The following is a 24,758-nucleotide window of genomic DNA, read 5'->3' on the forward strand; positions in this document are numbered from 1 at the left end:
GGATAATCTGATGATACACTGCATAACGTTGATGCTTCAGATCAATCTAAATAAGTTTTTTGAGCTGCAGAACACTGCCCCCTGCTGGACATGTCCGGACTTCTTGTTACAGGGAATAATCATAAAACTAATTTTATTTACAAAACACTCCAAAGTGCTACTTGATATAACAATAGATAATTAAAACAATTTATGTTGGATGTGAGAATCTGCTCTAAATGGCGGATAGATTTTGATTTGTGAGTGAATTTGGCATTAATCCTCTTCACAATCTTCACAAAATAATAATTACTCCACCATGCGAGTGGAGGTTCTACATGTGAACACACTTATTCCTCAGCTTTGGATAAATCATGTACCTTTTAGCTTATTAATACAATAACATAAACAATAAATGCCATCATGCCGTAGCAACGGCTGTATGGTGGCACAGGTGTGTGTAGTACTTAGTACACTTGGTTCCCAATAAAGTCTCTGGTTCAGTGGCACCAGTGAAGTTATACAGTAGTGTTCAGAATAATAGTAGTGCTATGTGACTAAAAAGATTAATCCAGGTTTTGAGTATATTTCTTATTGTTACATGGGAAACAAGGTACCAGTAGATTCAGTAGATTCTCACAAATCCAACAAGACCAAGCATTCATGATATGCACACTCTTAAGGCTATGAAATTGGGCTATTAGTAAAAAAAAAAAAAAAAGTAGAAAAGGGGGTGTTCACAATAATAGTAGTGTGGCATTCAGTCAGTGAGTTCGTCAATTTTGTGGAACAAACAGGTGTGAATCAGGTGTCCTCTATTTAAGGATGAAGCCAGCACCTGTTGAACATGCTTTTCTCTTTGAAAGCCTGAGGAAAATGGGATGTTCAAGACATTGTTCAGAAGAACAGCGTAGTTTGATTAACAAGTTGATTGGAGAGGGGAAAACTTATATGCAGGTGCAAAAAATTATAGGCTGTCCATCTACAATGATCTCCAATGCTTTAAAATGGACAAAAAAACCAGAGACGCGTGGAAGAAAACGGAAAACAACCATTAAAATGGATAGAAGAATAACCAGAATGGCAAAGGCTCACCCATTGATCAGCTCCAGGATGATCAAAGACAGTCTGGAGTTACCTGTAAGTGCTGTGACAGAAGACGCCTGTGTGAAGCTAATTTATTTGCAAGAATCCCCTGCAAAGTCCCTCTGTTAAATAAAAGACATGTGCAGAAGAGGTTACAATTTGCCAAAGAACACATCAACTGGCCTAAAGAGAAATGGAGGAATATTTTGTGGACTGATGAGGGTAAAATTGTTCTTTTTGGGTCCAAGGGCCGCAGACAGTTTGAGACAACCCCCAAACTCTGAATTCAAGCCACAGTTCACAGTGAAGACAGTGAAGCATGGTGGTGCAAGCATCATGATATAGGCATGTTTCTCCTTCTATGGTGTTGGGCCTATATATCGCATACCAGGTATCATGGATCAGTTTGGATATGTCACAATACTTGAAGAGGTCATGTTGCCTTATGCTGAAGAGGACATGCCCTTGAAATGGCTGTTTCAACAAGACAATGACCCCAAGCACACTAGTAAACAAGCAAAATCTTGGTTCCAAACCAACAAAATTAATGCCTCGCCGATGTGAAGAAATCATGAAAAACTGTGATTATACAACTAAATACTAGTTTAGTGATTCACAGGATTGCTAAAAAAGCAGTTTGAACATAATAGTTTTGAGTTTGTAGCGTCAACAGCAGATGCGACTATTATTATGAACACCCCCGTTTCTACTTTTTTTTTTTTTACTAATAGCCCAATTTCATAGCCATAAGAGTGTGCATATCATGAATGTTTGGTCTTGTTGGATTTGTGAGAATCTACTGGTACCTTGTTTCCCATGTAACAAGAAATATACTCAAAACCTGGATTAATCTTTTTACTCACATAGCACTACTATTATTCTGAACACTACTGTATAAGCTTTTGTCAGGTTTTTTCTTCTATTTGCAAAGAAGGGGTCTGATGGTCACCAAAGCCAGCACTGCTCATCTTACCATTTCCCTTTACCTCACATTCACAACATACTTTTTAAGACGGAATCATTGTATGGTATGAATGGTAAATTCAGTTTAATTGGATTTGGTTGATTCTAATCCTGCTCTTCAATCTATGTGCAAACATTAACAAGATTAAATAATCACCTTTAATCCTCCTCAACACCCAGTAAGAACCTCTTGTTTATATTTTCAACATACTGTAAATAAATAAATGGGTCCATTTTTCATTTGAACAATAAGTCTCTATTTTGGCCACACCCAGCTGGTGGCATAGCGACCACTTATCCTCTTGTAACTATGAAGCAACCACTGACTGAAAATGAATGGCAGCTGGTCACTTTGCCTCTGTCTCTTATAGCTAATGTAGTGCACCAGATAACAGAATCTTTACAGAGGAATTGTGCAAATGATGATAGAAGCACCAAATTCGGCACAAATACACCTTAGACATTACTCTTCTCAAAAAAAAAAAAAAAAAAAAGATTGGCCATTTGAATTTTCAGTAGGCAGCCAGGTAGGGGTCAATTGAGGAATTACACAGTGGTCAAAATTAAAAGATGCTCCAATCATATTGAAAACTATAACATATTATTTGTCTGATCACAAAGATTCCAAAAAGGTATAGTTTGGACTATCAGTGACTGAATGTTATGGAGTTATGGGGTAAAAACAGCAAGAATGGTAACAAAGGTCAATTTCAATTTGTACAGGGTCAAAAGTTAAAGTTGCTCTAATTTTGATAAAAACTGATGCAAATTATTAGTTGAGTTAATAGGGTTTTAAAAAGGAATGGTTTGCACCATGGGTCACGCTTAGTTATCATGTTACGGGTTAAGATATGTCACGTCATAGAAGCCAATGGTCGTCGGCACTGTGTGACCTTTACTTTGCAAACCAAACATTCAACACAGTCAAAACTATTCCATTTATTAATCCCATTAGCTCAACCAATAATTTTCTTTCTTTTTTTTTTTTTTGCCAAAATTGGAGCAACTTTAACTTTCGACCTCTGTACAAACTGAAATTGACCTTTCTCACCATTTTTGCTGTTTTTACCCCATAACTCTATAACATTCAGTCACAGATAATCCAAACTATATTTTTTGGAATCTTTATGCTCAGACAAATAATGTGGTGTAGTGTTCCATATGACCGGAACATCTTTTAATTTGGACCTCTGTGCAATTCTTCAATTGACCCCTATCTGGCTGTCTATTGAAAATTCAAATGGCCAATCCTTTTTTTCCCAAAGGAGTCATGTCTAAGGAGTATTTGTCCCAAATTTTTTGCTTCCATCACCATTTGCAGGATTGTTTCAGTCATCTATTGCACTAATGTGATCAAAAGGTGATGGGGGTACCAGCCATGCTTAACAGCATTATAAACAATGTTCTCAAAGCACCCTCAGCTGGACAAACTATTTAATGACATAATTTCAAACAGCCAGTGTTTTTTGTGTTCAGCAACATGCTCGTGAAAGGCTCATATCAATCAAAATATCTGTCAGGCTCTACTTCGTTTTTTACGTGCAAGATTTAAAGTTACATTGAGAGAGATGCTTTCTCATTTCACATTGACAGAATGTTCAAAAAGTGTTTTTGTCTGCCGCCTAAATCATGAATTCCAGGCATGCACTGACAATTTGTGTGCACGCACGAGATATTTGCTCCATGAAACCTGCCTGGCTTGAGGCTGTCCACTTCTTACAACAGTGCAAAATTACACATATTTCAAAAAAATCATGGTTTCTTTGTGGCACTGTGAGGAAAAAAATCATTCACCAGGAATCATCATCCACAGCCTCGTGTGAATATGCTGCAATGCTGTGGAGAGAAACACAGGTTCGTTAGTGAAAGCCTAAAAGGGTCAAAATGAAGACAAAATTAAGTATTTCCAGAGTGAGTGTGTGCAAAATTTCCGTAACCAGGCTTTGAAGCTTTGTTGCTAATAGTAGCGTCCTGGTGTAACTACACTACAGCGTATCCAGCAGAGTGATCAAATACTAATCAAGAAGTTTAATTTGCCATCGCCCCTTTTAGACTCGCCCCAAGCTGTGAGACTTCCTCCATTGGAGTTTGTCTGATTGTGACCAACAGAGGGCACTGTGAAAATACTGAAAGAATTCTTTGTTTGAATGTTTTTGTTTTAAATCATCTGGTACTTGGTGATGGAGTCTTGTTTTCTCAACAGCCTTACTTACTTTTCTTCTCCAACATTTCCCTGATGATGTAGAAGCTCTCAGCCAATCAGAGCCCTGCCATAGGTCAGATTCACATAATGGTTTCACAATCAACAAATGCATCCATGCTCTTTTGAATGGGTGGAGTTAAAAAGAGGGCTAAATGCTTTAGATGACTCCCCTTCGAAAAGACTTTAGGTATTTTAACATTTACCTGAAATCAGCAATTAAAAAAAACATAGGACATTTCAATAAGAAGCTGCTTTATACATTTACTGTATTTTCCAGACTACAAGTTGCACTACAGTAGTAGCCGCATCTGTCCAAAAATGTGCCATGAAAAGAAAAAAAAAAATTATGTATGTCGCACCAGTCTACAAGTTGAATTTATTTCTGAAACATGGTGCAACCTCTTAATGGAACAAGAAGAAAAAAGAATTTAATCAGAGCATTACATTTTTATTATAATACATACATCATGTTAGCGATCAGAAGTTATAGCTTATTTTATGAGGCACAAAACACTGAGGTAACACAAACACAAAATAGCTGAGGTAAATGTGCAATGTAAGGAAATGTTTGAAAACTCAGTGCAATACTTTCTTATAACACAAGAAAGCATTTGTGAAAGATAATACTTACTTTAGCTTAGCTGAATCTCCACTGCTGTTCTTGTTGTCTCATAAAGTCTAAACCAGTGTTGTTCTGAGTAATGTAATAGTTATGTTTCCTCTTTTTATTCTACAACGTGATCTTTCAGTTTGAGAACATGATTTCTTAAATTTACTCCTCTAAGACAGTGTATTTGTTATGCAGAGCTCCTTCTTCTTTTCCAAAGAGTGAATCACATTATTCAGGATACAAGAGCAGCTTGTCACATGTATAGACAATGCCATGTTGTGTCCACAGATAATAATGCAGTATTTTTTTTTCATATGCAAATAAGGTCAAAATATAAGCCACAGGACCTCCCAAACTAGCTAAATAAATAAATAAATAAATAAAATCCACATATCAATTGTGAATTTGAACATATGATTTACCTGTCATCTTTTTCCTCAGATGGACTTTTGGCCTCTGCGCTTGTATGTCCCACATCTTCTCTTCCAGAGATCTGGAAAAAGCAAGCAAGCAAGAAAAAAATAATAATCACATTTCATTCTTAAACCGTCATTTCAGATGCATGTGGGAGCTACTGACCTGTGCACGCTGATTCTCTCTCACTTTCAGGGCGAGCTTCATGTATTTCTCCAGGAGTTTTTCACCTGCCATCTCTTCCGTCTCCACCTCTTCTTTCTGCTCATCATCTCCTTCTGTAATCCCACTTTCCTCCACTTCCTGTCCAGGCTGCTTCACCGCTTGTAAAAGCTGGTTAAACACACAATGTTCATGTTGACTTCATCAGTCTGCCTTTTCTCTTCTTTTCTTGCAAAGAGGTTCAAGTTCAAGTTTATTTCGGTTCAAGGAAAGAACTTTGCAACACAAAATGAAACAAAACAAAATAAAACAAAACTGATTTCTCAGCCAGTCAACTCATACAACGTAAAAGGGTGTAGGTAGAAGCAAAGCTTATATACACCTACCCCTTTTACCTCAGCAACTTTTACTTTTCACAACAAAACAAAGTGAGCAGAACAGCAAAACACACACATCTTAAAATAATCAATACACTCAAATTCCTCATCATATCCACACCAATAACAGCACACATTGCACAATCCAAAAATATTGTAATAATACAAAATCAATAACTTAATTGGCCATACTTTAACCAACAGTAATATAGTCCTTCAAGCTTGAATTGAATTTTCAGAGAATTCAGAGAATTTAGACAATTTTCACATATTCAGAAAACATCATTTCCTTATCAGACACACACCGGTATCGGAACAGATCTGGGCGGAACACAATTATTACCATTTCTTTCTCCAGCCTTTCCAGCTCTTGTAGCTCCTTCTCTTTAGCTTCCTCAGTTTCCCTTTTCCTTCGTTCTTCTCTCTCTTTTCTCATGTTCCGCCAAGACAGCTTGTCCTCATCATCCTTTTCTTCTCTCTGGGCAGTTTCACTTTGGACCTGTGGGACGTCTACAAAACAAATGGACTGATTAGAGTCAAACAGTGTCAGTGATTTCTAACAGAGCCCCTGCAGTGGGAGCCAGAGCATGTCCCAGCAGTCACTGGGAGAGAGGTGGGGTACTCCCTGGACAGGCTACCAGTCTATTACAGTATTGCCAATATTAAAAGCTTCAAAATAATAGATGTAATTTGTTAGTGTTTCTGCTTTCTAAAATGTGCCTTCTGGTAATTTCTCCTTCTTGCTTTGCATTTTTTTTTTAAATGAACTATAAATGTCGATATCACAAAATGACCTGTTGTTACATGGTTACGCTCTACAGCAGACTGTTGGACCTTCATTATGCTAACGGCTGAAAACTGAGCTGCAAACACCCACATGAAACAGTCTACTGATGAGTTTATCTTTTGTGGCTCTTACAAGATGAATAATGATGCAATGAAAAACATCAAGTGACCTGTATTAGATCGAGGCATAATTTTAAAGCAGTGCTGGACTCTGGCCTGCTCCAGTGGGCGTGTATTGTTAGCCAATTAGCAGATGAGAACCATAAGTCAAGACTGGGAGAACGTGCACTGGTGCTGCACTTTTCCTACAATGGCAACTACTCCAGGCAGGCAACCAGCCCGTTTCCACATCTCTAAAATAACCATCTATCTGCCGCAGCCAGATGGAATGTAGACGTCCCCTTGGCCTTCGTCAGCTACTGGGGTCCTCGACACTTAGGCATCTGTGTGTTGGTTCATGCACCAAGAAACGGGCCACATGGCCAAAATGTTGAAGCTGATGCTCCCTCACAATGCAAGTGATATTCCTCATCCTTTTCTCTCTCAGTAACTGCTTGTGCTACAAAGTCATTCCAGTGGTACCCAAGGATCCACCAAAGACACTTAGTACCAAAGACATCCATTCGTCACCTTAGGTCGCTGGTTAGCATCCAAGTGTCACAACCATACAACAAGACAGGCAGCACCAGAACCCTAAAGAGTTGGACCTTTATTCGCCTGCAAAGATATCGGCATCACCAAACACCTCTGTCCAGTGACCTCATGTCTCCATCAGCTCTTCCGAAGCACCTCTTGATCTCAAAGTCCAAGGATGCAGAGCCATGTATATCACTACCAAGATAAGCAAAATTTCTACAAATTCATCTTTTCCACTACATACATATAACTTCTGATGGCTGAGTCCAGGAAGTCATTAAAACCCTGAATCTTAGTCTTGATCCAGCACAATCTCAAATCCAGACACTCTGATTCCTCATCCAGCTTCTTGAATGCTGCAATCAGATCATCTATTAACTCTGCAAAGATCAAAGTGTCATCCACAAAGTCAAGGTCAGTAAACTTTCCTCGCCAACAAGATTCAGCTGATCGGACTGCTCTCTGGGACATCTTGAGAATTTGTGGGATCTCCAAGAAGCTCCGGGACATCATAGCCAGCCTATATACACATATACTGTGAGTGCTGTGTGGAGTGGAGCTGAGACAAACTGGCATTCATCAGGGATGTGTTTTGACTCCTACACTGTTCAATGCTTGCATGGACTGGGTGTTGGGTAGGGTTGTGGAAACCAGTGACTTGGATGCTTTACGCTGCATTTACACATAACGACGGCAAGTCACAAATGCCACGAAGTATACATTCTTGGCTGCTGATCACGAATGTGATGATTCGGGGCTGAAACCTCAGGTGTCCTCAGGAACTGCTGCGACCTGTTATCACACGTTACGATTAATGGCACATGTTGCTGGAGAATGATCAAGAACCATTACGCACGGTCAAGAATAATGGTCCGTGCTGTTGCGCGTAACAGCGCATCATTAAGTTCTGTCACATTGTGGATGAGGTGAATTGCCTCCACACACACCCCCATATTCATCCATCAGCTGCTGAACAATTCAGATCGTTCCAGTTTGCTCCTCAAAATCCACAGCCGAAGAACTTTGTGACTGCATGCTTAGTTGGGCTGTGTCCCATGTAGTGGCGCAGAGAGGAGGAGGAGACGGACAGAGCCAGATGTGTGGTTTCACATGGCTCTCGTCTCGCTCGTTTTCCCAAACATCAGGCACATGCAGTAGGAGCAACACCTGCAGGAGCGCGTTGATGAGCATTAGAACAAAACTTTTAGTCGACTTGGCGTCACTGTCCTTCAGTATACTGCAGCAAATGAAACTGAATGCGGTGCAGCAGGGTTTAATTGTACGCACATCAGAGAAGAACACAGTCATGCTCTATTAAGGATCACCACTAATCAAGACGGATCAACACACTCACTTGCAACCTCCATGACATGAGGCGAAATGAGGGTGGTACGTGACATTCGTGGAAGATTTTTTTTGACAGCCAAAAACATGCTCCACGAAAATCACGAATATCACGCACCAACACGCACTTAAGTCACATTAAGAATGTCAATAATGTGCCAAGAATGACGCAAATATGACATTCATAACATGTCTTGCCTATGTGTAAATGCACGATTAGTTGGCAAGGGAAGGTTTACCATAAGAAGAATCAACTAGTAAAACAAACACACCTAACAATATTCACAGTGCAATGACAATCAAAGGAATTCTGTTCTATTCTAAAGACGTGAGCAATCTAAGAGAGGAGATGAGGTGTAGACAGCCACGTTAGCGTTTGACAACTGGTGACAAGCAACAATGTACCAGCTTGGCCCTGCGTCTCGGTGTTAGCATCTGCGAGGTCTGCTGGAGCTTGTGGGTGGGGGACAACAGGTCCATCAGGGGCCCCCTGAGAGAGAGGGACAGCAGTGTCCAGGAGAAGTGCTGGAATGTGGCTCGGCTCTGAAGGGAGACAAACACAAAGAGATTATTTCATGCTTCATAACACAGCAGGGCCAACGGGAGCAGTACAGAACACACAATCAGCTGCTCTTCATCTTCACCACAGCAAGGAGCCACTGAGAGAACGCCTAAAGGTCTCTCTCACACAGACACACACACACACACACACACACACACACACACACATTAAAAAAACAAATCCTTCACGTTGGGAAGAGTACACCTCCGGGATGTAGATGCGCATGTTTTCTTATGAGACCCGACTGCAGGTGATTGATTACACTCACTCAAATATCTCTCTCTCACACACACACACACACACACACACACACACACACACACACACACACACACACACACACACACACACACACACACACACACACACACACACACACACACACACACACACACACGGTCCAAATTGACTGCACCCTGTACAAATCACCCCGCCCCCCAAAACAAAACAGTCACAGAAGATATACAGTATGGGATAAAAGTCAAGATCAAAGACAAATGACGTGGAAAGACTGAGCAGCAAAGAAACACAAATGCAGCCTGGTGTAAATACAGTTGTATGTAAAAGTTTGGGCATCCCTGATGATTTCCATGATTTTCCTTTATAAATCATTGGTTGTTTGGATCAGCAATTTCAGTTAAATATATCATATAGCAGACAAACACAGTGATATTGGACAAGTGAAATTAAGTTTATAGGATTTACAGAAAGTGTGCAATAATTCTTTAAACAAAATTAGGCAGGTGCATAAATTTGGGCACCCCAACAGAAAAAATACATCAATATTTAGTAGATCCTCCTTTTGCAGAAATAACAGCCTCCAGATGCTTCCTATAGCTTCTAATGAGAGTCTGAATTCTGGTTGAAGGTATTTTGGACCATTCTTCTTTAGAAAACCTCTCAGGCTTGTTGGTTTCTGAGCATATACAGCCTGCTTAAAAATCACACCACAGATTTTCAATAATATTCAGGTCTGGCGACTGAGATGGCCATTCCAGAACGTGTACTTGTTCCTCTGCATGAATGCCTTAGTAGATTTTGAGCAGTGTTTAGGGTCGTTGTCTTGTTGAAAGATCCAGCACCAGCACAACTTCAACTTTGTCACTGTTTCATGAACATTGTTCTCAAGAATCTGCTGATATTGACTGGAATCCATGTGACCCTGAACTTTAACAAGATTCCCAGTACCTGCACTGGCCACACAGCATGATGGACCCACCTCCAAATTTTATTGTAGGTAGCAAGTGTTTTTCTTGGAATGCTGTGTTCTTTTTCAGCCATGCATACCGCCCCTTGTTATGTCCAAATAACTCAATTTTAGTTTCATCAGTCCACAGCACCTTATTCCAAAATGAAGCTGGCTTGTCCAAATGTGTTTTAGCATACCTCAAGCAACTCTGTTTGTGGCGTGTACGCAGAAAAGGCTTCCTCTGCATGATAGCATCATAGTATCATACAGCATCTCTTTGTGCAAAGTGCACTGTATAGTTGAACAATGCACAGAGACACTATCTGCAGCAAGATCATGTTGGAGGTCCTTGAAGCAGGTCTGTGGGTTGACTATGACTGTTCTCACCATCCTTCACTTCAGCTTATCTGAGATTTTTCTTGGCCTGCCACTTCAGGCCTTAACTAGTAATGTGCCTGTGGTCTTCCATTTCCTCACTATGTTCTTCACAGTGAAAATTGACAGCTGAAATCTCTGAACAATCTTTGTTTTCATGTCATTTGAGAGTTGTTTGGAGGCTCCCATGTTGCCATTCAGAAGAGATGCAAAGAGGGGAAACATTTGCCAATGGCCACCTTAAATACCCTTTCTCATGATTGGATTCACCTGAAGGAGGTCAAGGGTCAATGAGCTTACCAAAACAATTTTGTGTTCCAATAATTAGTGCTAAATGTATTCAAATTAATACAATGACAAGGGTGCCCAAATTTATGCACCTGCCTAATTTTGCCTGCCTAAATGGCCCTTTTCACACTTGAGACTACAAAAGATATAAGCCATACAGCGATACTTCCTATGATGTCATGAATCTGGTCACATGGGTTTGTTGACCAGCATGGTTGGCTTCGTTGTAGGGTAGCTTAGAGAAATACCTTGCTTTTCTGGTACTATTTAGGTTTCAACGTATTCAGAGACCGCCAAATCGCTTCCTGAACTCGAAGACGCCATACTTTTTTTCGTGGTATCAATTCACATGCGTTCCTGCCAAACATGTCAATGCGCATGCTTGTGACGTCAATGTTTGTAAATAAGAGTATCGCTATTGTTACTGTCATCTATCTATAAAGCAAGATGCGTCTGTGTGTATGTGGCTCAAGTATCTCTCTGACTGTTTGTCAGATTGGCCTCAGCTTTCGGATATGGCTCGCACATGGCACGATGATGTGCATCCTATGAAAATTTTTGGGATTCATTTTCAAAACCTTTATTTTGAAGTCATCATCATTATTGGCACAAGGCGGAGTGTTCTCACGTGCCAACTTTGACAAAAATTGTTAAAGATGAGTCACTCTGCCTTAAACAGATGCCTATCTCTAACGTGTTCATGGTGGAGAAATGGAAGAAATAAATTAAAGAAATAAATAATGCACAAACAGTCTGATAGATATGTGAGCCACAGACACAGATGCATGTTTCTTGTTTTATTATCACAGGGGGGAATGTTCTCACGCACCAGCTTCAACAAAGCTCCCACTTTTCTATATGAATACATACTTCATATAGGCACTGCACTAGTGTTGTTAAATCCAAATTCTCTGCAAATAAGGTTTTTCTTACCTGGTGCATGCTTACCATTTACACTTTTTTTTCACAAATTCATAGGTGATTTGCCACATTTATTTTTAATAAAAAAAATAAATAAAAATAATGATACAAAAAATAATAAAAGCTTAGAGCACCTGGTAATGTTTCTGTGAGATCTTCCAGGCTTATTTTTTCAGGCTGTGGGGATGACTCGGAGCTGGAGAGGACACACTTTTGATCACTGAAACACAGCAAAGAAAAGATAAATATGTTTATATTCACACCACTTCTGTAAGAGTAGCACCTCATACTGTCCTAAACCATCGCCAGATGCTACCTGGATGTGTCTCGTGCTGTGCTCTTGAGTCGAGGACTGAGAGGTGGACTGAGGTTACATGAGATGTCACTGAGTGGCGTTACCTCATCAGAGGGGGCGGGCACAAAACGGCTGTCGGATGACTGCTCCACCGATGCTCCAGACTCTGAAAAAGAAGAAACTGTGTGCGGTGATAACTCCAGGATGAAAGCTACATGAACAGGTCTAAGAATGGCTGGACCTGTGTGTTTGTGCGTGCATATGGTTGACAGATTGACTAAGACTGTACTATTGTACTAGGTGTAATTTGGTCCACAAGATCATGTCATTCAGCCTTTGGACAAGTTCAACGCTGGGTGTACTTTGATTATAACTTGGCCCAAATAGTTTATCAAAGTGAAACAAGGTCACCTCACTAAGACCTTGGACATGTTCAGAGCTGAGCTCAGCAACACCACATTTGTGTCACATGAGAGTGCTGAAGATGTCTGTATTCTTATGTCTTTACAGGTAAATAAATTAAGCTGAAATTGTTTAAATAGGATAAAGTACCTTCAGCAGTCTCTGTTTGAAGCTTCATGCTGGTGGGAGAATGCAACCTAGTTGATGGACGTCTGGATGGAGAGGAGCTTCTATCCTGATGGAGTTCATCTCTTCCGATCAGAGGCGTAGCCAGTGATTGGAGATTATGAGTCCTGAATGGGTCTGAGGAATGGGGCTGATTTTGGTCCTCAGAGAACGTCACTCTTAGCTGTGGACTTGCTAAGTTATTTTCCCCATCATTAGACTTGTAGGAGAGGCTTCCTGGAGAAAGCGGTCTGGGAGACACCTTTAGTTTGTGGTGAGAGCTGGAGTAAGGAGAGCGAGAGACTTGTTTCCTTCGAGGAGAGAGAGTGAGATATGAAGAATGCACTTGTTTTGGGGAAAGTGGTCTTGCAGGAAGTGTGTGTGAGACGGTGGAGTGCACCGCCCTCTGCTGGTACTTTCTGTAGGCTTCATCTAAAGTGTCAGCCTGCTGAATGAGCTCCTCCTGCCGGGCCTTGACTTCAGCCATGATGTTCAGATCAAAGCCTGAAGACCCAAAAGAACGCCAGCTGTGTTCCTGCACAAGCCCCGGTGCTTCAAAAAGATCATCATCATAAATCATAACTAATAAACAAAAAGAGGAGAAAAACAAAGAGCAAACATGACAGTTGACATTTGAGATGAATAAAAAATGACCATGAAGAGCAGATGTGAAATAAGTTTAGGTATTAAAAAAACCTACTAGAATTATAAAAGCAAACTTTTTTATTTTCTAGGCTTCCAAAAAACTGTCATTATATTTAGTGAACACTGCAAAAACTGTCCCTCTCAAGATAAAACAAATAATCCAAAATCTAACCAAACTGTCTTGTATTTAGCAAATAAATCTGCCAGTGGGGTAAGGAAGATTTACTTGGTTAGAATTCTCAAAATTAGCAAAATGTCTAGGCACTGAATAATCAAAATGTGCCTTAAAACTAGACAGAATTCTTATTTATGATTAGCCTCTGTATTAAAATAAAGAAAACAATCTTGTTCCTTTGCTTGGATGATTTAAAATCCACTGTCTTCTCTTGTTACTGGTTAAATACAGCTTGATATTAACTTAAAAATTAAGCTACATTTTCCCAAAATAAGACATTTTTTCTTATGTAAAAAATGCTTGACAAGATTATTTTTCTGTTTAAACAAAAATTAAGTCAAATTTTCTTTAAAGAAGTCTTTCTTTCCTTTCTTAGATATCAGTTTTTGCAGTGAACAAAATTGTTTTTTGCAGAATAAATTTAATTTTCCTCAAAATAATCATGCAAAGGAAGAACAAATGCAAGAAAAGAAGTCGGATTATGAAAACAATTGGCCAGGTCATGATTCACCACCTGTAGCATGCTTCACGTGCCAATAAGTAATAAACACATGCTAGATCACGGCGTACCTTGCTGAGGTTGGAGAGGTCGCACCTCAACTTGCTCAACACCGTTAGTCATCCAGCACGACATCTCCTCGTTCTTTGTCAGTTCGGCTCTAAGCTGAGCACAGTGATCCACCTTCAGAAAAGATCAAACTTTCTTAATGCTAAAGAAAGCACTTGTTCCAAAAGACTGAGGGGAAAAAAAACTACACAAGGTTCATAACGTATGTAACAAATAAAATACATAGATGACAATGTCAGTTTTTACACTCACTGAATACAGAAGGTGCATTTTTAACCAAATCAAAAACCTACGTAACACTGACACAAAACTGACTGGAAATCTATAACTGAGGACAAACCAATGGGTACACAAGTGAGTGTTCAAGGTTAGTCACAGTCTGGAGGCTCAGAGTTTCCCCCACACACAGCGTGACGCTGTGATGTGACGGACCTCACGCTGGAGCTGTGACTGCAGCACCCGTTTCTGGTCTTCAAACTCTTGCTGATCCAATCTGCGGGCGTCCTGCAGCTTCAGTAGCTCCACCTGCAAGGCCAGCTGCTGTTCTGATGGCTTTTTCAATTCTGACAGGAGGATAGAGAAGTCAAAACTGATTAATTAGGCTGATTAAAAGCATTTGGAGATAACTGGCCTCTGTCAATATTGGCACTCATGAGGCAAAAAACAGACAAAAAAAAAAAAAATCTGTAGTCAAATGTGACAAGGATGCCCTTCTGTGTCCATTTACATGCAGATGGGTGCCTTAAAACAGTGGGAATTGGCATTTGGAAACAGAAGAAAACATACCAGTGCTGGATAGAATAGAACAGAGCCTTTATTGTCATTGTACATACATATACATAATTAAACGTGCCCTCTGCATTTAACCCATGCTAGTTACAGTTTGACACAATCTGACCACAAGGAGCAGTGAGCAGCAACAGTCCAGCGCCCGGGGACCAACTCCAGATGTGGAGACACTGCCCTGGTCAGGGGCAGAGAAAGGAGCAGACCCTAAAAAAAGCATGTTTTTGATACCAAGTGTCTGGAGGAAACCCACACAGACACGGGGAGAACATGGAAATTGCACACAGAAAGGCTGGGAAGCGATCCCACGACCCTCTTCATTCTGACCCCCCCCACATTAAACAAAACAAAACACATTATTATGTGTTTTGTTGTACTGCATAAATAAAACAAATGGCCAACTGCTGTGTCACCCACCTGTGTAAAGTGTTAGTAATACATAAAAGTATGAAAGCATATTCCACAGAGTGCTCATGCTTGAACTTGTCCAAGATTTTGGTCTCCAGAATATGTGCATCCAAGTTAAAGGTAAACCTGGTGGTATTGCAGTGAAAAGATTCGACTATGACCTGCCATTACCAACGTCACAAGGGTCACAGAATGCTCATGTTCAAACCGCTTCAAGATTTTGACCAAAGAGCCCATGAATTGGACATGAAAGTGAAACCTTGATGCGTTGGCTTATTGCAGCGACAAGGGTGTGTGTGACTGACACCTGGATGTAAGCCATTTTAGTGTCTCCACTTTGAAATTTTGGGAATTAATAATAATTTTTTAAAAATGCACATCTACATTACATGTCAGCCTCCAGCCAGCCAGTTCTGAATTGGCACCGGCCAATGAATAACTCATATTGGTCAACTATCAAAATAAAAACGCAGTGGAGCTCCCAGCTTTTGCTGGGATTTGGCATTTTAAAATGGGAATTTTTATTTACAAATGTTCTAGTTTATAATGTTGTTGTTTATAATGTTGGCTGAACAAATCCAGCTGCACCCCAGCATCAGTGGTACGGGAACAGACAACAGCTGCACTGAATGTTTTGCGTGGTACTGCATCTACAAACAGCATCCTGTTGGTTCATAAGATGCCCAGAGTCACAATTTAAACATTATGCATTTCCTTCTGGAGAGCCATCAATATATATCGTGGCAAAACACAGCATGCAGCTAAAAAACAAACAAACAAACAAAAACAAAACAATAGTTACTCCTAACCTGCATGAAGGCGCCAGTTCTCAGTTTGTGCCTCCTCCAGATGCTTCTTGAGCAGGAACAGCTGCTCCTGCACTTCCATTTTCTCTCTCTTCAAGCTGGAATAGTCACTCACGCTGTCCAGTCTTTCTCTTAGCAGCTCCTTCTGCTGGCTCAGCAGAGACACCTGCTGCTGAGCCGTGTCCAGATCCACCTGAAAAAGTACCACATGACACGTGGAAGTCCTGCCCCAGTGGATCTGCACACCACAGAGCTATTAAAGAACACTCGAACATGTGGATAACAGTAATGTATGAGTGAGTGAGTGGGCAATATTCTCGTTTACCTTCAGTTTGCTCAGCTCCAAACTTGATCGTTTGTATTCTTCTAATTTAGCATTGAGCACTGCTGACTCCTTTTCTATACGGGCAGTTTCCGCTAAAAGTGGTGAAAGCGTCTATTAGACATATTTGTCTCAATAAACGTAACAGCAAAACAGCCTGAAACAGTAGACTCGTCTAAATATCCACCTTTGTTTTGGTTCTCTTTATCGGTTAATTTCTGTGTTCTCTTGATGAATTCTTCTTTCAACTCATGCTGATACCTAAAAACAACAAAAACAGGAGTTTCACAGTTTCACTGAGTGGATGAAAAATTCACCTGCTGTCCAAGAGCCACCATTATGTAGCCATGTTTTTACATACACAGAATGTTTTACTTTGCAGCTCCTCTCAGTACATCTGCAAGCCTGCACTGGTGCCATGCATCCAGATGACCACCACACCACGGGACCAGCCTGAGCCTTCAATTGCAAGCACCTTCGCAAACAACACATCCCTCCCCTATACCTCTCGAACCATCTATTTGTGACAGTCAGGTGAAATGTGGGTGTCCCCTTGGCCTTCTTCTGCCGCTGGGGTCCTCACCATTGAGGCCAAAGTGTGGTAGATCAAGCACAGAGAAACGCACCACATGACCAAAATGATGCAGACCTCCCTCACCATGCAAGTGATACTCCCCATGTCCTTTTGACACAAAGTAATTCCATCACACAAACAGCAAAACTAATCATAAAGACAAGAAGTTGTATGGCTGATTGGCAGTAGACCTCCCCCCAACCCACTCAACTCACAGTCACCCCAAACACAAAGTGAGGAGCACTAGGTGCACATCTACCCTGCAAAGAATGGGTAACCCTGAACTGACTACAAATGGGGGTTGGCCGGTTCAATACCAACATGCGCCACTGGGTACTACAACCATCTGCAGCCCGTAGAACAGACTGCAGACCACCTCATTAACAAGTGCCCACCCTCTGCTACCACCAGAAAGTGCAACTAAAGCTCTAACAAACCCCAACCCTACCACCGTGAGCTCTATAATACTGCATAGTTACCTCATATCCAAAAAGAAGCTACACATTGCTTTGTTCCAATTAAAAAAAAACTGTTCTATCTACTGCCATAAAAAGAACGCATGCATAATTATTAAAAGGAATTAACACAAAGGAATGAAAAACTGAAATCAGAGTATGAACCAATAGTATTACAGACGGAGACACAAAAACCTGGGTGATTGTGTTTTTTCAGTCATGAAATACCTGCACAGGTCGCTCTTTAGCTTTTGCTCGTACATTTCTTCCAGGGACTTCACTGCCAGTTCTTTCCTAATCAGCAGGTCCTCGCTGGTCTTCATCCTTTCTTCTTGCATGCGACAAGATCTATCAGCATCAACAATTTCAGTCTTCAACATGTATTTACTCAAGGTCACAGCAGAAAATGAATATAAACATTATTTTCTTACTTTTCAAAAGCCTTTATTTTTATTTTCAGCTCATTTTCTCTGTTCCTCACTGTGTCAATTTCTTTGAGTAATATTTGTCTCTGTGTGTAGACATTCCTTTCTTCTATCTGAAGCAAAGAGAACATTAAACAAATGGATAGCATGGATTACAAATACTCCTATTTTGAGACTTTTTCATGGTTTCAAAATTAAATTTTTTTTAAGGCTTTCTATGCTGAAAGCAGTTTTTGAATAGAACACATCACCACACAACCTACCTCCTGTTGCTTTTGTAACCGATCCATTGCATTTTTCTCCCGGGTCATCAGTCCAGTTGCCTTCAGCTCATAAGTCCTCTCCATCTCTTTCTTCATCTTATCAAACTCTTTCTCCAATCTGGTTTGTTCTTCCATCCTCATCTTTACAATTTCCACATCTTTAAAGTGTTGCATCTTAGGAAAAAAAAAAAAATCACCAAGGATAACATTGTAAAAGTGATGCCACAAAGGTTGGCTGCCTTGTAATCGCAAATCTGTTCAATCCATGTCCATACAAGCGCCATCGGTAAAGTTCTGTAATCCCCAAGTTGCTCTGGAAGTGCAACAGTGTCCCTCAATGGCAAAAGCCTGACATCTGCATGTGAGTGAATGTGAAGCATCATTGCAAAGTGCTCTGCCTTCAGCATGTGATCCTACATAAATGTAGTCCATATACATTATCAATAGGCAAACTTTTATCTGTCATATTAAATCCCCTGTAGTCAGTATGTCACAAGAAAAACTAACTAAATGAAATGTGATGTGACAAGAGAGAAGTGAACATAAACTTTCTAGTTTCTCTTACTTTGTTCGTGTATAACTACACATGTTCACAGACCTCTTCCCATGAAGAATTGCCATAACAGAAGGTGTCATATAATGTAAAGCCCACTGAAACATTATGTAATTTTGTCCTCTATGTACAACCCCAAATCAGAAAAAGTTGGGATGTTTGGTCAACTCTGCATCTGGACAAGGTGTATAAGGCTTCTTTGTTTACCTAGTAAAGCTTTTAGTGGCATTTGTGAATGTAATGCCACATTGTAATGATTGAAAAAGGTTTCCCAAAGCCATTGCTTGGGAGTAGTGCTGTATGAGGGATCAGACACCACAGGCATTCAGCTAAAGATTGCACTCTTGCCCTTTACGCACTGATATTCTCTCAGATTCCTTGAGTCGTCTGAGGATATTATGCTCTGTAGTGGGAAAAACATGTCCAAGTCCAATCCTTATTGGAGGAACTTTGTTTTTAAACATCTCAATAATTTTCTCGCACTTTTGCTGAAAAACTGGAACTCCTTTGCACAACTTTGCTCCTCAAAGACTCAGCCTTTCATGGATAGTGCTTTTGTACCAAATCATGATTACAATAACCTGTTTGAAATAATATCATCATGTAATTTTTTTACCGTATGTATACTAACAAAATAACCACATAAAAACTGAAATATACATGTATATGATTATACATTCATTCTGCAAAGAAGTAGAAGTCTACATAAATGTCAGGATCACTGATCACTGTTCTGATTTTGTGGGTGCAAAACTGAATTGATCTATACAGCTACAATGAATTGTCAGTTTCTAGATGTTAGAAGCAAACAATTAAATTGTGTGCCACTTTGGGAAAAATTAGACACCCTAAAACATGGTGACAGATGTGAGAACTGTGAATATGCATCTGTACACATTTTTTTTAAAAAGGTTTTACTTTACAGAAGCATGACACACTTACCTTCGTGTTCATTTCATCTTTCAGCTGTGTTTCAAATTCTTTTCTATATGCACTCAAATTTGTCTGATATAAAACCAATTTATCTCCACTGCAATGAAGGCGCTCATATTCCTTATCAACCATTTTCATCTTCTCCACTGTAAATAAAAAAAGAAGCAATGAAAATGAGAGATTTGTAAAGAGGATCACAACATAGTACCACACTCCACTCTGCTATATGTTCCTTTTATGTATTCCATATTGTTTACCAGAATTCAAATTATCTCCCCTTAAAGATGACACACAGGAGTTATCTTCCTTAATGTACATCTTCATATAGTGTACTATCACTGTGCAAAGTTCCACTGAAATCCACCAACCAGTTTAGGAGATTTTGTGCTTAAAAGACTCATGAACAGATGGGCAGAGAAGGCGATTCCCATATGTCCCCAACCATTTTGATGGGGGATATAAAGAAAAAAACAAAGCACTGTATATTCAATATCACAGGAATGGGTTACAAATATAAAAGACCAGTTTTCTATATAAGTTCTTTGTACCAAGAGACTCTCCATAGCTTCTTGCACTGGGTGTCTGAGTGTCAGCATCACAGTAGAGGCCATGAGCGGAATGATCTTTGAGTGCAGTTAGAAAACTGAACAGGAATCCTGCTGCACAAAAAGAAAATAAGATAAGAACAAAACATCACAGGCGTGGTGAGACAGAGTATGCCGGAGAAATCGAATGATGCACATACCTTTGTTGTTCTCTCTGCTTGAGGGCTGTGGGGAAATAACCACAATTCCATATTTACTGAAGATTTATTTTCTTAAAGTACGAGGTCTGTCCATAAAGTATAGGTCCTTTTTATTTTTTTCAAAAACTATATGGATTTCATTCATATGTTTTTACGTCAGACATGCATGAACCCTCGTGCGCATGCGTGAGTTTTTCCACGCCTGTCGGTGACGTCATTCGCCTGTGAGCACTCCTTGTGGGAGGAGTCGTCCAGCCCCTCGTCGGAATTCCTTTGTCTGAGAAGTTGCTGAGAGACTGGCGCTTTGTTTGATCAAAATTTTTTCTAAACCTGTGAGACACATCGAAGTGGACATGGTTCGAAAAATTAAGCTGGTTTTCAGTGAAAATTTTAACGGCTGATGAGAGATTTTGAGGTGACACTGTCGCTTTAAGGACTTCCCACAGTGCGAGACGTCGCACAGCGCTCTCAGGCGGCGTCATCAGCCTGTTTCAAGCTGAAAACCTCCACATTTCAGGTTCTATTGATCCAGGACGTCGTGAGAGAACAGAGAAGTTTCAGAAGAAGTTGGTTTCAGCATTTTATCCGGATATTCCACTGTTAAAGGAGATTTTTTTTAATGAAAGACGTGCGGACGGGTCCGCGCGTCGGCTCGCAGCCGCCGCGACGCTCCGCCACAGGAAAAACACCTCCGTTGGAAGCCTTAAGGACAAGTTGGAACATGTCCTGCTGTTAAACAATTTCTCATATACTCACTCCACTGAAAGCCATCAAAAGCCGCCTGGATTTTACAAATGGTTATCAACACGGAGGTGTTTTTCCTGTGCCGCCGCTCCGCGCCGGCTGCGTCCCGACGTGCGGACCCGTCCGCACGTCTTTCATTAAAAAATCTCCTTTAACAGTGGAATATCCGGATAAAATGCTGAAACCGACTTCTTCTGAAACTTCTCTGTTCTCTCACGACGTCCTGGATCAATAGAGCCTGAAATGTGGAGGTTTTCAGCTTGAAACAGGCCGATGACGCTGCCTGAGAGCGCAGCGCGACGTCTTGCACCGTGGGAAGTCCTTAAAGTGACAGTGTCACCTCAAAATCTCTCATCAGCCGTTAAAATTTTCACTGAAAACCAGCTTAATTTTTCGAACCGTGTCCACTTCGATGTGTCTCACAGGTTTAGAAAAAATTTTGATCAAACAAAGCGCCAGTCTCTCAGCAACTTCTCAGACAAAGGAATTCCGACGAGGGGCTGGACGACTCCTCCCACAAGGAGTGCTCACAGGCGAATGACGTCACCGACAGGCGTGGAAAAACTCACGCATGCGCACGAGGGTTCATGCATGTCTGACGTAAAAACATATGAATGAAATCCATATAGTTTTTGAAAAAAATAAAAAGGACCTATACTTTACGGACAGCCCTCGTATTTTTATAATTTGACCATAATAAGAATTACCATGGATCTGTAAAGTGATGATTCAGGGCTGACTTTCAGAAGATTAAGAAGCTCTTCTTTAGTGAGAATCTGTAAAAAATATTCCAGCGAATTTGTCACTTTTTGGATCTTGAACATCTTAATTTGCAGTGACACTGAGTTCCCTTTCGGCCAGTGGTGTTCAAACTGGAACCATTGATGCATTTCTTCATGAACACATGCAGATATCTCAGGGCAAAATGTGAAGTGCAACAAATTTTCTGAATATTGAGGGTGCAGTGGAACAAGCTTTAGACTGACTGAAGGCAATGCGATGTGAAATTATGTTAACCTACTTTAATTTGTAATTGATGCATGGAAATTATAGTGTGGAATTGCATGTGAATGACAGTGTGCCATTTAATGAGCCACACATCATCCAACAAATCTATGGCTCAGATTAATCAGTGATGTCCAGCAAAACTACTACTGGACACAGAGAAGAAGCTCTTCGTAGGCTCACTGTCAATGCTACAGCAGCTTTGTGATGTTTAGCTTAGCTTGCACAAGGTGACACTTGCATTTTTGCATCTAACTTCAGTAAAGGTGAAATCAAACATTTCTAATTACATTTTTCTCCAGCATTCAAATGGGAGTAGTAGATCACAGCAGAGAAGACTTGGGAACCACTGCCTCAAGTAAAACAAACCAAATTTGGACATCATGCTCACCTGATCCTTGCCCAGACCACTTTCTGCACAGAAAAGAGAAAGTGTGTACTCGTATCCTGAGGTCTGAAGATAATCAGCCACTATATTCTTGCAGGCTGAGCTCAAAGGGGACTCTGACTCGACACTGACTGGCCGGAGAACATTCACGTCATCAGGATGGATTAATTCCTGGATAAGCCGACTACGCATCTGTGTCTGTATCACAGAAACACAAAACAACTAATTACAACCCCAATTCCAATGAAGTTAGGATGCTGTGTGAAATGTAAATAAAAACAGAATACAATGATTTGTAAATCCTCTTCAACTTATGTTCAGTTGAATACACCACAAAGACAAGATATTTAATGTTCAAACTGATACTTTGTTTTTGTGCAAATATTTGCAAATTTTGAAATAGATGCCTGCAACACGTTTAAAAAAAGCTGGGACAGTGGTATGTTTACCAAGCAAAGATGGGGCGAGGATCACCACTGCATGAACAACTGCATGAAAAAATAGTCCAACAGTTTAAGAACAATGTTTCTGAACGTTCAATTGCAAGGAATTTAGGGATTCCATGATTTACAGTCCATAATATAATCAGAAGATTCAGAGAATCTGGAGATCTTTCTACACGTAAGCGGCAAGGCCGAAAACCAACATTGAATGCCCGTGACCTTCGATCCCTCAGGCGGCACTGCATTAAAAACCGACAACATTGTGTAAAGGGTCTTACCGCGTGGGCTCAGGAACACTTCAGAAAACAATTGTCAGTTAACACAGTTTGTCGCTACATCTACAAGTGCAAATTAAAACTCTACCATGCAAAGCGAAAGCCATACATCAACAACATCCAGAAACGCTGCCGCCTTCTCTGGGCCCAACCTCATTTGAAATGGACAGACGCAAAGTGGAAAAGTGTGCTGTGGTCTGATGAGTTCACATTTCAAATTGTTTTTGGAAATCATGGACGTCGTGTCCTCCGGACAAAAGAGGAAAAAGACCATCCAGATTGTTACCAGCGCAAAGTTCAAAAGCCAGCATCTGTGATGGTATGGGGGGGTGTTAGTGCCCATGGCATGGTCAACTTACACATCTGTGATGGCACCATCAATGCTGAAAGGTACATCCAGGTTTCGGAGCAACACATGCTGCCATCCAAGCAACGCCTTTTTCAGGGACATCCCTGCTTATTTCAACAAGCCACATTCTGCACGTGTTACAACAGTGTGGCTTTGTAGTAAAAGAGTGCAGGTACTAGACTGGCCTGCCTGCAGTCCAGACCTGTCGCCCATTGAAAATGTGTGGCACATTATGAAGCGCAAAATACGAAAACGGAGACCCCGGACTGTTGAACAACTGAAGTCGTACATCAAGCAAGAATGGGAAAGAATTCCACCTACAAAGCTTCAACAATTAGTGTCCTCAGTTCCCACACGCTTATTGAGTGTTGTTAGAAGGAAAGGTGATGTAACACAGTGGTAAACATACCACTGTCCCAGCTTTTTTGAAATGTGTTGCAGGCATCCATTTCAAAAACAATAAAGTTTATCAGTTTGAACATTAAATATCTTGTCTTTGTGGTGTATTCAAATGAATATAGCTTGAAGAGGATTTGCAAATCATTGTATTCTGTTTTTATTTACATTTTACGCAACGTCCCAACTTCTCTGGAATTGGGGTTGTACATCTCATTTCTTTTCCTTGAAGATAAAGACATATGTAGGCAAACTATGTTTCTTCTCTCTTTACTCTGTGCACAGTATCACAGACTTTTTTTTTTCCCATTTAGTGCAATAAAAAAAACCATAAACACAAAAATCAGTAGACTTACTTTGAGTGCACCAAGTACTCCTCTACTGATCAAAATTTGAAGTAGTCGTTTTCTCAGCTCATCTGAAGATAAATAGTCTTCTTCAGCCGCCGACATTAGAGCTTACAGATGCCAAGACAAAACAAACAGAGAAATAAACAAACAAACAAAGCTAGAAAGCAAGAACCTCAATTTTAACTTTCAACCAATTCACACATAATCTTAGTTAACGCCTAAATCCGTATTTATAACATTAGCATAATATAGCCATGACTTATTATTTATGTACATGCGTGGAAACTGAAGTGAACTGAAAAACGTTTAAAATCCTTTACGCAGGCGCACACTTATGACGCACAATATAAATATTTTTTTTTTATTCAACATATTTAATATTGCACTTAATTT

The 24,758-nt window shown here is 40.3% G+C and overlaps 1 protein-coding gene across 2 annotated transcripts; it reads right to left on the minus strand.

Moving 5' to 3' along the window:
* Nucleotides 1–3,708: 3,708 nt before the first annotated feature.
* On the minus strand, nucleotides 3,709–24,700 carry ofd1 (OFD1 centriole and centriolar satellite protein). 2 transcript variants are annotated; one of them, XM_034185899.1, is made up of 23 exons: nucleotides 24,641–24,700; nucleotides 24,372–24,483; nucleotides 22,556–22,750; nucleotides 21,867–21,935; nucleotides 20,416–20,440; nucleotides 20,219–20,326; nucleotides 19,680–19,816; nucleotides 18,185–18,358; nucleotides 17,928–18,034; nucleotides 17,725–17,844; nucleotides 16,655–16,728; nucleotides 16,471–16,562; nucleotides 16,149–16,338; nucleotides 14,578–14,708; nucleotides 14,148–14,259; nucleotides 12,743–13,339; nucleotides 12,212–12,356; nucleotides 12,030–12,115; nucleotides 8,966–9,103; nucleotides 6,138–6,304; nucleotides 5,421–5,588; nucleotides 5,264–5,334; nucleotides 3,709–3,864 (listed from the first exon to the last, which is right to left on the minus strand). In XM_034185899.1, exons 2-23 carry the CDS (start codon nucleotides 24,465–24,467, stop codon nucleotides 3,819–3,821), a joined length of 3,048 nt encoding a protein of 1,015 aa, XP_034041790.1. In that variant the 5' UTR covers nucleotides 24,468–24,483; nucleotides 24,641–24,700; the 3' UTR covers nucleotides 3,709–3,818. The 2 variants fall into 2 exon arrangements, with proteins under 2 accessions (XP_034041790.1, XP_034041789.1); XM_034185898.1 differs by having other exon boundaries at nucleotides 20,219–20,329.
* Nucleotides 24,701–24,758: the final 58 nt, after the last annotated feature.

The sequence above is a fragment of the Thalassophryne amazonica genome, chromosome 14, assembly GCF_902500255.1.
Source record: "Thalassophryne amazonica chromosome 14, fThaAma1.1, whole genome shotgun sequence".
Taxonomy (NCBI): domain Eukaryota; kingdom Metazoa; phylum Chordata; class Actinopteri; order Batrachoidiformes; family Batrachoididae; genus Thalassophryne; species Thalassophryne amazonica.